This window comes from Mastigoproctus giganteus, chromosome 13 (assembly GCF_048544385.1).
Source record: "Mastigoproctus giganteus isolate SK-2022 chromosome 13, ASM4854438v1, whole genome shotgun sequence".
In the NCBI taxonomy this organism is placed as follows: domain Eukaryota; kingdom Metazoa; phylum Arthropoda; class Arachnida; order Uropygi; family Thelyphonidae; genus Mastigoproctus; species Mastigoproctus giganteus.
The window spans coordinates 112,891,251-112,904,455 of NC_143587.1; the positions used below are offsets into that span (position 1 = coordinate 112,891,251).

Sequence of the window (13,205 nt, forward strand, 5' to 3'; positions counted from 1 at the left end):
GGCCTATAACACACTCCTACTCTTATTTTTCCTTTCGCAGTGCTTATCTCACACCAAACTGACTCAACAGAGCACTGTTCATCTATATTAACTGGGTGCACTTCCTTTGATTTTATGTTTTTCTTAATTAACAGCATAACACCCCCTCCCTTTCTGTCCTGTCTATCCTTTCTGTACACATTGTACTCCCCAAATTCCAGTTCTGCATTCCTTATATCTTTGTGACACCACGTCTCTGCTATCCCAACAATATCCGCCTTTGATGTCTTGACCAACACTTCAAATTCATCAAATTTATTTACTATACTTCTAGCATTGGTATACATGCTCCTATGCCTATTCCTTGTTACCCTAACACATCCCATATACCCAACTATTCCATGATGACTGCCATCCGTCCCTGAAACCCCCAACACCCCTCGCTCCAGGTCGCTTCTTATTCTAATAGAAGTTGTGCAAGAATCACCTTCACCTCTGCCTGCGGTTACTGTTAAACTATTAGTCTTTGTATCCCCCCAAACTAGCAGTTTTCCGACCCACCTAACACTGCCTCGATAGCATCAGCAAATATTCTTGCACCCTTTCTATTTAAGTGTATCCCATCCCTGTAGAAGCAATCTCTCCTGTTAACAAGTACAGTCCAGGCTGAAAAAAATTCTACCCCTTGAGCCTTGCACAATCTTTCCAGGGCCGAATTGATCGACAAGGCTCTCATCATGTACTCCCTCCTATCGTGTCTGGGCAGAATTGCAGACACTTTCAAATTCAACCCTATTTCACGGCTTTTTTTCAACAGTGACCTGTACTTGTTGAGTAATTCCGCCGGTCTCCTACACTTAATATCATTAGTGCCAACGTGTACAACTATATCACCTTTTATGCCCTTAAAAGATGATATCCGCTCTACAACGTCATCAACCTCATATGCTAAAGGTTAGGTTTAAAGAAATGGATCTAACCCAATTCTATAAATATCTTTCGGAAGATAAATACGGTCAATTAAAATCATATGCACGGGGATTTATATTTGTATTTGGGAGTACTTACCAATGTGAAAAGACATTTTCGAAAATGAAATATGTAAAATCGCAATACAGATCATTATTAATGGATGACCATTTGCAAACAACTTTAATGATAGGAAGTACTAATAACTTCGAACTCCAGTATAATGAAATATTATCTCAGAAAAAACAATTACATTCATCGCATTAGTACAAAATTTAACCAGTTCTATAATACGTTTATTAATAAATGGAAATACTTTATTAATTTTTTTGTAAGTGTCAGCATGTGTATAAATATTATGTAAAATATCACTTCCTAATAAAAAGATTTTGAACCTGTTTTTTTTGTTACTCTATGAGTAGAATTACCCATGTAAATATCTTCGAGCTTGCTACCTGGCCCGCCGAGCCTAAAAATTTTACGATCTAGACTTTCCAAAAAAAGTTTGCCGACCCCTGGATTATGGTATGAAAATTATGTAAAATTGTGCATTCCAGGAAGTTACCTGTTACTTCTAGAATTTCGAACTGCAGACGTAATGACTATGAAGGCTTGTAATATTTGTCAAGCATCTCTCAAAAATGATTCCATTCCAACATTTTCAAAGGACAACGGTTTCGTTTATCCTGCCATTCCATCTCATCTGCCTAGATTGGATTTAGTAACCGAGCGACTCATTTCTCCTCATATACCATTCATGCAAATTAGAAGACTAAGACATGGTTTTGGCCAATACGGAATTTTGGGCCAAATTATAAATGTTTCTGTAAATGTTAACTCAATGGTCAATCATTTGCCTTGGAAAATAGATGACGGTTATTGCATTAACGTTCGTAAAAAAATACACAAATTGTCCAAGCCAAGGATGTTGTCACATAAAATAAAACATCTTTCGTGCGTACAGGGTACACACACACACACACACACACACACACACACACACACACACACACACACACACACACACACACACACACACACACACACACACACACACACACAGCCTTTTTTTTTTTAGTAGTAGTAGAGGCATGTGATAGTCCTTGACTTTCTCGGTGATCTTTGGCAAAAATCCATCTCAACAGCCAGTAGTTTATTTTTTTGTCTTTCATTTAAGATCCAAGTCTCACATCCATATAATAAATAATTTGTAATATTGCATTATATATTTGATGTTTAGTTTTATTAATGATATTTTTATTACACAGCAGAGAACTGAGAATTCCTATGATCTTTCTACCTTCACCCAGTCTTCTCTCAATTTCCTGCACAAATGATCCGTCAGCCGAATAACTGCACCCAAGTATTTAAATTGATGTGCAGTTTTCACCTGTATTTCATCTAAATCCAAAAAATCCTCACTTCGATTCATGTAGTCTGTCTTATTAAAATTTACTGTCAGTCCTCATGTTTTATATTCTTCTAGTAACTTTCTGCCCGTGTAATTTGCACCTTCATCATCCTGTGCTACCACAACTTCATTGTCTGCAAACAGTAGATTGTAAAGGTACTTATTTTGTCCAAGGGGAATACCCATTTAACTGCACTTTTGTGACCATGGTCTTAGAACAACTTCCAATTGTTGTTGTTGTTGTTATTTGTTGGATTTATTGGTGCAAGGGCTACTAAGGCCATAATGCACCTATTACAATCTTATTTGGTACATGATTGGTATATTTAACAAGAGGATTCAAGATCAGATGATATTTGTTTATCATTCTCAGGAAGGTAAAAACATCATTAATATTGTGTCGGTCTCCGAGGACCTGCTGCAAAGTAAGTTTATTAGAGGAATATAGATGTAAAGAGAGAACAACTTCCAATAAAAGTTAAAATACATAAAAATAAAATAGGTACTTAAAGTAACATGAGAATGGAATAAGACAGAAATATTATAACAAAATACACCAAACCAGCAGAAAATTCAGACACTAGCCAGGTTCTTCAGCAACCTAAAATCTCTAGTTCACAAAATGAACTGAATAAAAAGGAACATGTAAGGAGATAAAAAGTCAAATTGTAAAAAACAAAAAAGAATAACTGCAGAATGCAACTCCAACTAAAAATGTAGAAAGGAAAGGAGGAGATGAATAAGAAAGAAAAAAGAAAGTGTAAAAAGGAAAGGCAAGTAGATGGGAACAATGCAATCAAAAGTTGGGCACTTGCTGTATTGGGGATGAAATCATCACTGATCTTTCCACAGCACAACTGACTCCAACACAAGGTGAAAAAATATCCCTGATTTTTGTTACTTGTAATAATACTGCTACTGGTGTTACAGCACATCAACATTCTTAGGCCATGTTGTACAGACTAAAGAATTATGGATACTAAATGCAGCAAAACATAGCAATACTAAGTGAAGAGCCTTAAAGAATTTTCTGGTCTCTGGATCCAAACCAAGACCTCTCTAAATGAGTAACAAGCAGCAAAATAATTACACTGTCGCAAAGAATGGTTAATAGTCAGACTTAGATCTTAAACATAATGCCGCCAGTGTCTAGGATATAAATTAAATAAGATATTCCAATATAATATCAACACAGATAATGTTGAAATCCTGGCTACCTCACATAATTATAAAATAAACTGGTTGTAAGCACATTTAAGATCTAACTCTAATACTATTAATCATGATAAATACTATTAATCATGATAAATAGTTCTGCCATGGCATGCACTCATCTACTGCTGAAATCAGTTGTGCTGCATGACCAGGAGATAGTTTCACCTCCATGGCAGAACTATTCTGACTTTTGATCATTTTGTTCCTGCCCATTTATCTCTCCTTTCCCCTCCCCTTTTCTTTCTTGCACATCTCCACCTTTTCTCTCCAGATTTTCAGTTGTTCCTTTCTCCACTCTTTTTCTTTTGTGATCTAACTTGCATAATGCTTTGTCATGTGACTTTCTGAATTTTATAAATGCCAGTTCCATGAGTAAGCTAGAGATTTTAGGCTGCTAAAGGGCACAGCCAGCATGAAAAGTCTCCTGCTGATGTGTTCATTGGTGATATTATTTATGTTATCATTTTAAGTACCAACTCTATTTTTATGTATTCATGGTAAATGAGGAAAGCCAGTCAGAAAAATTGAAAAACACAGTTAATCCAAATTATATTTATTAGGATTGCAGTAAGTATGTATTTATGGTAAGTACGGTATGTAGTAGGTATACACTAAACATTTTTCTAAAGGTCATTTTGTTCGAAAGTCTAAATTTTATTTTTTGTCAGGATATTTTTTTATTTTTTATTTTTCTTATATACCCATGAATTTATATTCAATATAATTAAATTCATTTATTGTCCATGAAATGAAGTGATGTCCCTTCAGCTGTTAGAACTTCTTTACAGCTTATTCACAAGCTGGTTGTAGTTCATCATTCTCATCTTCTGGAAAAATATTTGGGCCTGCCATCAGCACTCACATATTTTTGTATAAAGTTATCTTCAATCATTTTTTCATATGCAGGTTTATTTTCATCCACATTTAACCACTTACTAATATTTACATCATTTAAGTCTGCATCCTTCAATATGTTATAATGATTTCAAAATAAGTAGGATTACTGTAGCATTATTTTTTTCAATCTCTTAGTTTCCTGAGTTGTTTTAAATTAAATTTTGAGTAAAGTCATGCTTCAAACTAGAGCAGAAAAGCAAATGGCTCAAAGTAGTGAGAATGCTTTGGTTCTGGGAAGAAAACTTCCAAAGGCAATTCTCCTTTTGAATTAGAATTATGAAATATATGTTACTTTTTTTTTGGTTAGTTGGTGCATCGGCTTCTGTGGCCATAATGCACCTCCCAAAGTTTTTGCATTTTACTCTGATCCAAGCCCGAGGCCAGATTCGAACCCACAACCTTTGGGTTGCCAGGCAGGCACTTTACCCACCTGGCTAGCCCGGTTGGCATGTTACTTGTGCTCTCTTGGCAAAAGGTAACCGTGGCAAGAAATGATACAGCTATAGGGGATACCATTGTGTGCATGTGTGTGTGTGTGTGTGTGTGTGTGTGTGTGTGTGTGTGTGTGTGTGTGTGTGTGTGTGCATGCGTGTTTGTTGCAAAGAGCACAAGAAGATTAAGTGCAAAATAATTACTGATTCATTGATGCCCTTGAAGGATTAAAAGGGAAGGACCCATCAAGCACTCAGCTGCCTACCACAAAATCTGAGCCCATACTCTAGAATCAGACAACAACCTCTGCAGCAGAGCTCCATGATTCCACAGAACAGGGGCATAGCTACCGTACAGCAAATGTAGGCAAAGACTAGGGGCCCTACTTCACCAGAACCCATAAACAGATGCAAGTAGGGGCTGCCCCTACTATGCCCTGCCTATAGACAGATGCAACATGTAATGAAAATATTTTTCTCACTGAGTTCTTCAACAATGTGATACATATAGAATAAGGAAAGAATTCTTATATCTTATCACCAAAACATAGCAAACCCAGGCAGTGGCAGCCTTTATTTTTTACAAATGCAACTTTGTACAGTGATAAGACACCCATTCGGTTACTGTATGTATATGCATCATATCGTATGAAGTTCGGGATTCCCCAACTTGACAGGAGGACAGGCCCCATGTATATGAACATTAGCCATATACGGTGGTCAAAAGTTGTTAGTTGATTAATTTCAATTCATTATCAAAACAGCAATTGACATATAAAAATGTATTTGTTTATTATTGTTATTTGTATTTAAAATATAAAGTTTAAAATTAAATTAATAAAATTTTTAGTTAAAAATGGATGAAAAGAAAAAGGAAAAGAGTGGAGCACAAAAAAGAACAATGAAGAAAGCAAAAGAACAAGCAGTCGATAAATTACCTAAATTAGATCATTTCTTTACAAAACACAGTAATGAATTATGTCCAGAAGAAGGTAAAGAAAAGACCAGTATTGAATCGGAAAATAATGCTGCTGGTGTAAATATATCTGTGTATCATTTAAATCAAGCAGGATCATCAAATGAAAACAATTCAACAATCATAGATATGCCTTTGTCAGAAATTAGTGTTAAACACACTGCACCATTTATTCCCTCAAGCAATCTTGGAGAATACGTGGACATCAACATTTCCGATGAAACAAAAAGAAACATGAGTTTTTTGCCTCAGAGACCTAAAGAACCATTTCCAAGGGATCCTGAACAACAAAATAGAAGTTTTAGTGACACATACTACCATTCTACTTCAATGTATAATCCAGTTCCTCGTTTGTGGCTGTGCTACTCAGGACTACAAAATTGGAAAAATCTATCTTTTTGGATAAAAATTCACAGTGTTTCTCTACATCATATCATGGCATGTGTTTCTGTATTATATTCTGTATATTCGTTTCAAAGCTATCTATCGGGCTAGCTGTTATCTTGCCTGTTTGCTGTTAAATTTAAAGTTTAGCATAAAATGCCTTTATGTTTATTATTTGGATAATAGTTAAACAGGCAGATAACAATCAGAAACAGATAGCCTTGCTAATTATTGTTGGGATACACTGAATGGGATTAGCCCTCGAAAAAGTTCCATTCAATGTATTCGAATATCAATAATTAGATACATAATCATTATTTTATTTTATTCTATTTTATATAATATTGCTAATTATATGTCAGGCTATCTTAGTCTTTATAGGTTCTTTTGGCCTTATGGCCTGCAGAGTACTTTTATGCCTATGTTTTAATACACTTTGAGTACCTATATAGTACTGATTATACTCTTACTATAGTAATTAGATTACAGACTGATGTAATGTTCAATCTACAATTGATGGCAGTAATCTGATTTGACATACCTTTTACATCTATTCCAAGATTAAAAAATAGTTTATATATATATATATATACAGGGTGTCTCAAAAATATTGGTACAAATGTTTAGGGGAGGTAGGTAACATCTAAAGGAATGTGAATTGCATAGGAACCCATAACCGGAAACGTCACGGGAAAGTAGTAGCAGAGGCACAAGAAGCAGAAATGACACAAGACAGTAATTAGTGGCAAACATTTATTTGACATAATATTAACAATGGAATACAAGATGGATGCATTTCATGATGTTACAACAGATGCTCGAAGGTTCCACCATGAGACGCGATGCATGCGTGACACTGACGCAGCATGGATTGGCGGACACAGTCGAACACACCTGGAGTTTCTTTGACAGTAGCAGCAGCGCAGACGAGTCTCGCCACGAGATCTATTTCCGTCTCCACAGGCGATTAATACACAATAGATTTGAGGGCCCCCCAGAAAGGCTTGATAAATCAGGTTAGCGTGGGGGCCAGGCAACGCGTTCACCATGGCCAATCCATCGACGCCCAAAACGCCTGTTCAAATGGTCATGAACACACCTTCCATAATGGGCAGGTGCCCCGTTCATGTTGAAACCAAATGTTGCCTCTCAACATCTACATCATTTGCTGGAACATCGTCAAGTAACCCTGGTAGAACTTGTTCAAGATAGATCTGATATTTAGCGGAGTTCATGCAGGATAGTAACAGGTATGGGCCGACTAAGCAGTCACCGATCATACCTGCCCACACATTAAATTGCGAAGCAATGTTGTGCCGCATGGGGGCACACACCGTGTGGGCCCTCTGCTAATCCATACACTAGGTGCATGTCTGCCAGCTCACAGTTCGTATATTGATGCATGCTCTTTGTGCGGCGACTACTGCTTGAATGAGTAAACCAGAAATTTTCCCTCTCGCGAACTGATGAACAGCGCCGTGTACCGACTTACAGTGACGTTTTCGGTTATGGGTTCCTATACGATTCATATTCCTTTAGATGTTACCTACGTCCCCTAAACGTTTGTACCAATATTTTTGAGACACCCTGTGTATATATATATATTTTTTTTTTTTTTTTTTTATTTTTTTTTTTTTAACTATTTTTAGGCTAATGTTCTATATTTGTTTCAAACAATGCATTTATGTGGCATTAATGCTATTGTAGGATGAACAATTAAACATTATACGCACATTGATATAATAGGTCAAGATCTTGAGAGATTTTGGGTTGTAAGTGGTGGGGAATTTTTTTTTTTTTTTTTGGCAGGAAGTATTACCGGTAATTAAGGCCTAACTAACTGGCTAGCTGTAGTTATACTAGCAGTTGTTGGATTTCCTATGGTTCCATGTTAACTATTAACATGGGATCAAGTTAATAAAAATATAAAATATAAAGTATAAAATATAAAATAGGAAGGTGACTTTCTTTCACATGGCTGTCTACACTGCATTGAGAATTTCATGTCTTCTCATATCAACATCCCAAGTCTTTCTTATTGGCAACCAAGAAAGGTTGCCAACAATTATATCAGCAGTTACTTCAATCATAGGAAACAGCACAGTTCAATCCTCACCAAATGGAAGCAATGCTCATTGGACTGCACTGTATTTTATTAGTATTAGTAGTGGCAAATGATGTCACTCAGCTTCTGTCCATCTTCTCTAATAATGTCTAGTTCTTACTTGAATTCATTCAAATTATCCACTTCTACAACACAAGATGGAATTTTGTTCCAACAATCAATTACCTGCACTGAAGACAAATTTCCACACACCTATCATTCAACCATCCATCCTAAATTTAAATTTATGTCCCCTTGTATGCTGTCTGAAAAAGAGGAAGGATATCATCAGCATTTAGTTTACTCAATCCATTCTAAACACTTCAATGATTTTAAAAAATAAGAAAGGAATCTTCAAAAACTTGCTTTCAGTAATGTTATTACACATCTCTTTGTCTTTCATAGTTTAGAAATGTGTTAATGTGACAGGTCTTGGTTGGGGAAAACCCTACCTCTTTCAAAAAACCAACTCGATAGTTGGTACCGGACTTGATTGCATAAGAGTTTACACTTAATGTATGTTTCTGTTCTAATAATTTATAATCATCCAATGCTTTTTACTGTCGTAGTCTCACTAGTTCATCTGCCATCTATTTTAAGTCTAAACCTTCAACACTATATCTTAATTAGTATGAAAAACTAGGTAATTTCTATAATTACTTCCCTGAATGCTTTGCACTTAGAATTTGTAGTCAGTTCACATTATCAGTTGGTCTCACTGAAAATAATTTAAAAACTAAGACCACTATATTACGAAACAATATCTCTTCCCTTTACCCTTGACAATAATTATATATTTAAGAAAATTCCACTGTGATCAGTGCCACCTATTGGTTCTTTTATCTTCAGATTGTTAATGCAAGAAAAGTTACTACTGATAATTAGAGTTTTCCTTTGTTATCTCTCTAGCATGCTGGTGTAGAAAGCAGCCAACCACAACAGGAAAGCTTTTGATACTGTTGCACATGGAAGACTGCTGTACAAATTGGAGCAGTATAGTATTAAGGACAAGTTGCTGCAATGGATAAAGGGATGGTTGAGTGGGAGATGGTACAGAGTGGTAATAAATGGACACTACTCTACGTGGACTAATGTTATTAGTGGAATCCCCAGGGTTCGGTGCTGGGCCCATTGTTGTTTTGTGTATTTATCAATGATATTGATGAAGGTATATTAGGCTTAATGTTCAAATTTGCAGATGATACAAAGGTTGGAAGGGTTGTTAATGACAGTATGCTGCTGCAACAGGATCTATTGTTGTTGTTGTTGTTATTTAGTTTTTAGGAGCATTAGCAACTAAGGCCATATTGCTCCGGGATATGCGGTGGTCATTCCCTGACCTTTCCGCATCCTCCGTATTTGGTGGTGACGGGCTTGAACCCCGGTCTAATCAAGAAGCGTGTGCTACGCACTGCTGCTCCTTCCCACCTGGCTACGGAGGCGCCGAACAGGATCTAGAAAAGGTAAGCAGATGGGCTAAGAAGAGGCAACTAAAATTTAACATTAACAAATGCAAAGTACTGCATATGGGTAGCAGTAACCCAAGAGAAACATATCAACTGTGTGGTACTACACTCAGGGACGTGGAGAATGAAAAAACCTGGGGTAATTGTTCAGTCAGATATAAAGTTCTCTGAGCAGTGCTAACGGGCTGCCAGAGCAGGTCATGGAGTTTTGTCAGTGATATATAGGAATTTTGCTAGCAGTGACAAGGTGGTGATTATCCTCTTGTATAAGGCAATGGTCACGCCATACCTTGAGTACTGCGTACAGGTTTGGAGGCCTCATTTTAGGAAGGACGTAGAGTTGCTAGAACGAGTATAGAGAAGGGCAACAAGATTGGTGAGAGGAACAAAGGAGTGCTCTTACTAAGAGAGGCTTAAGTTCTGCAAGTTGCAGCATCTGGACCTGCTAGGTGATCTGATTCAGGTGTATAAGGCCTTCAATGTTTTTAAACAGGCTCAATGCTGATGGGATACTTCTACTTGCTGAGATTAAGAACCTGAGGAGGCATAGATTCAAATTAAGGAAAGACAGTTGTAAAATAGATGTGTGGAAGTTTGCCTTTAGCCAGCAGGTAAACTGCTGGAAAAGACTTTCATCTGTTGTTGTTGTGGAAGTTGATAGCTTAAATAAATTTAAGGCTGAACTAAACAAACATTTGGAGTGACTGGATGAGTGAAATGGGAACGTTTTTTTTTTTATTTTTTTGGATGATGCTATATAAGCTTGCTTTCTTGCATCATATGCCTCAACTAATGCTAAATCCAGAAATGTTCTACTATTCTGTGAGTGACCAGCCCACAAGTTCCAGTCAATATCCAGAAATTCAGTGTGCCATTAAAAAACATTTGATTTACTACCCTACTCTATTTGTCTATATAGCTCTTCATTATACTTATTGCAGTTATTTGGCCTATAACATATCCCTACGTTCATTTTTGTTTTTCCAGTACTTATGTCACACCAAATAGACTCAACATTACAATGGCCACCCATTTCAACTAGATGAACTGCCTTAGAGTCAATGTGCTTCTTGACCAAGAACATAATTCTTCCCCACTCCTATTCTTTCTGTAAACTTTATACGGATTTATTTCAGGAGTCTGGTAACATGTTAATTTTCAAAATAATCTCCTTTGGAGTCAATATACAGTTTTGCCATCAATTCAGATTTGTGCTGATTTCAGCTAAAAAGAAAGTTTTCCCTTGAAACAATAATCTCCTTTGGAAATAATCAAAATAATCTCCTTTGGAGTCAATATACAGTTTTGCCATCAATTCAGATTTGTGCTGATTTCAGCTAAAAAGAAAGTTTTCCCTTGAAACAATAATCTCCTTTGGAAATAATCAAAATAATCTCCTTTGGAGTCAATATACAGTTTTGCCATCAATTCAGATTTGTGCTGATTTCAGCTAAAAAGAAAGTTTTCCCTTGAAACAATAAAGTGAACTGTCAGTGGGAAAAATAGATGCCAGCCAGGTATTTTTCCAAATTAGAAAACAAATGAAAATCTGATGGTGCCAAATCTGGTGAAAATGGGAGATGATCCAAGATTTCAAAGCCGCATTCATGCAGTGCAGCCATAGCAATGGCAGACTTGTAAGCAGGTGCATTGTCCTGGTAGAGAATGATTCCTTTGCTGAGTTTGCCTTGGCATTTGTCTCCAGGGCCAAACTGATTGAGAGGGCTCTATCATGAATGCAAAGAACAAACAATTGCAGACACTTTCAAATTTAATTCTAACTTGTGACTTTTTCTCATTATTGCCCTAAACCTGTTAAGTAAATCCTCAGAACTCCTATTGTTAATGTCATTAGCACCAACCTCGTCCTTGAACTGTTGAACAACATTAACTTTTGCTATTGATGTACAATGCAATAATATATAGATAATGAAATTCTGTATTATATAGCAACATATAAACTTGAAGTCCTACACATCATTTGAAATGATTCTGTAATCCATAAACTTCATGATTCTCTCTCTCTCTCTCTCTCTCTCTCTCTCTCTCTCTCTCTCTCTCTCTCTCTCTCTCTCTCTCTCTCTCTCTCTCTCTCTCCCCCCCCCCCCCAAAAAAAACCTGTGTTTTGCAATGCAATGTTAAATTTTAGTTTTTTTATAATGGATTAAATCTGTTTCCATGCCTCTGATTTTCTGTTTCTCTAAGAGGCCAACCAACAAACCTGTGTTTCATCCCCAGTCACAATTCTTTGAAAGGCGTTGTATAAAGATTTTCTTCGAAATGGGTTTAAATTTTTCCTATGAACTGCCTGGCTTTTTTCAGAATATTAAGGTAACCAAATTCACTTTCTTACAATAATGTTTTCAAGCAAAATGAGCAAGAAGCAAAACTCAGATATTATACATTCTCCAATTAATACAGACACTTTCATTCTTTTGTCATGCATGATCAGCTGCTGAATTATGAGAGAAATGTTCTAGAGCTGATGCATCGACAGGCCACCTAGACTGAGCAACATCCTTATCAACTAATTCATGTTTTCTATTTGAAGTTCTTAGTCCAAAATTTTACTTGAAAATGTGGAGGGGGGGGACAAGCACCACATAAACATCTTATATTCTCACAAACTGCATTACAAATATATCTTTCTTTTGTGAAAAATTTTATCAGTGATGAATATTTCAATTATTATAATTTCATTAAATCCATCTTATACACATTCATTCCTGTCACAATCACTATACAAATATTGACTGGTAATGCCACACACGTCTCAGACACATATCTATTTCCTTTCCTAATATATAATTTTCCTTACCTCACTATTATCTTCGAGTGGTTCTCTAAAATCATGGTCCAAGGTAACTATTAGCAACTGCAATGCAACTTCTACTAATGGTTCTCTGGAATCGGTGAAGATCAGATGATTAAATGGCAGGCCATAACCAACAGGATCATAAGCACAAACAACATTTAACAGCGATGTAAAAAGTGGAAGCGCATGCCTGAAATAAAGAAATGGGGAATACACATATATTCATTTGGATATTCAATTAGCACAATTATAGAAATATTTAAATGCAAAAACTTTATGAAAGAGGCTATTATGAAAGTGACACTCATACTTTGGTGGGTGTGTTTCCTTGGCATGAGAGTGCATTTGCACTACTGATGGTGAGTACTGATCATTTTCTTATTTTTATGGTTTCGAATATTAGGCTATCTTGGTACTCAGGTGGCAGAATCGCACCTTGCTAAATATTGGTGAAATTAGCTAAGTTAGTGAATGCATAGCTGTATCAGAGACAAATTTCTCTGATACAGCTCTGCATTCACTACACTCAGCTAATTTCACCGACTCCTATCTGATCCT

The 13,205-nt window shown here is 36.3% G+C and overlaps 1 protein-coding gene across 1 annotated transcript in view; it reads right to left on the minus strand.

The window, feature by feature from the left end:
- LOC150076370 (protein HID1) overlaps positions 1 to 13,205 on the minus strand; it is a 318,232-nt gene that overhangs the window by 153,584 nt on the left and 151,443 nt on the right. The window contains exon 8 of the mRNA XM_090387033.1: positions 12,651 to 12,837. Within this exon, the coding sequence (XP_090243159.1) occupies positions 12,651 to 12,837 (187 nt within the window). The remainder of the gene's footprint in view (positions 1 to 12,650; positions 12,838 to 13,205) is intronic.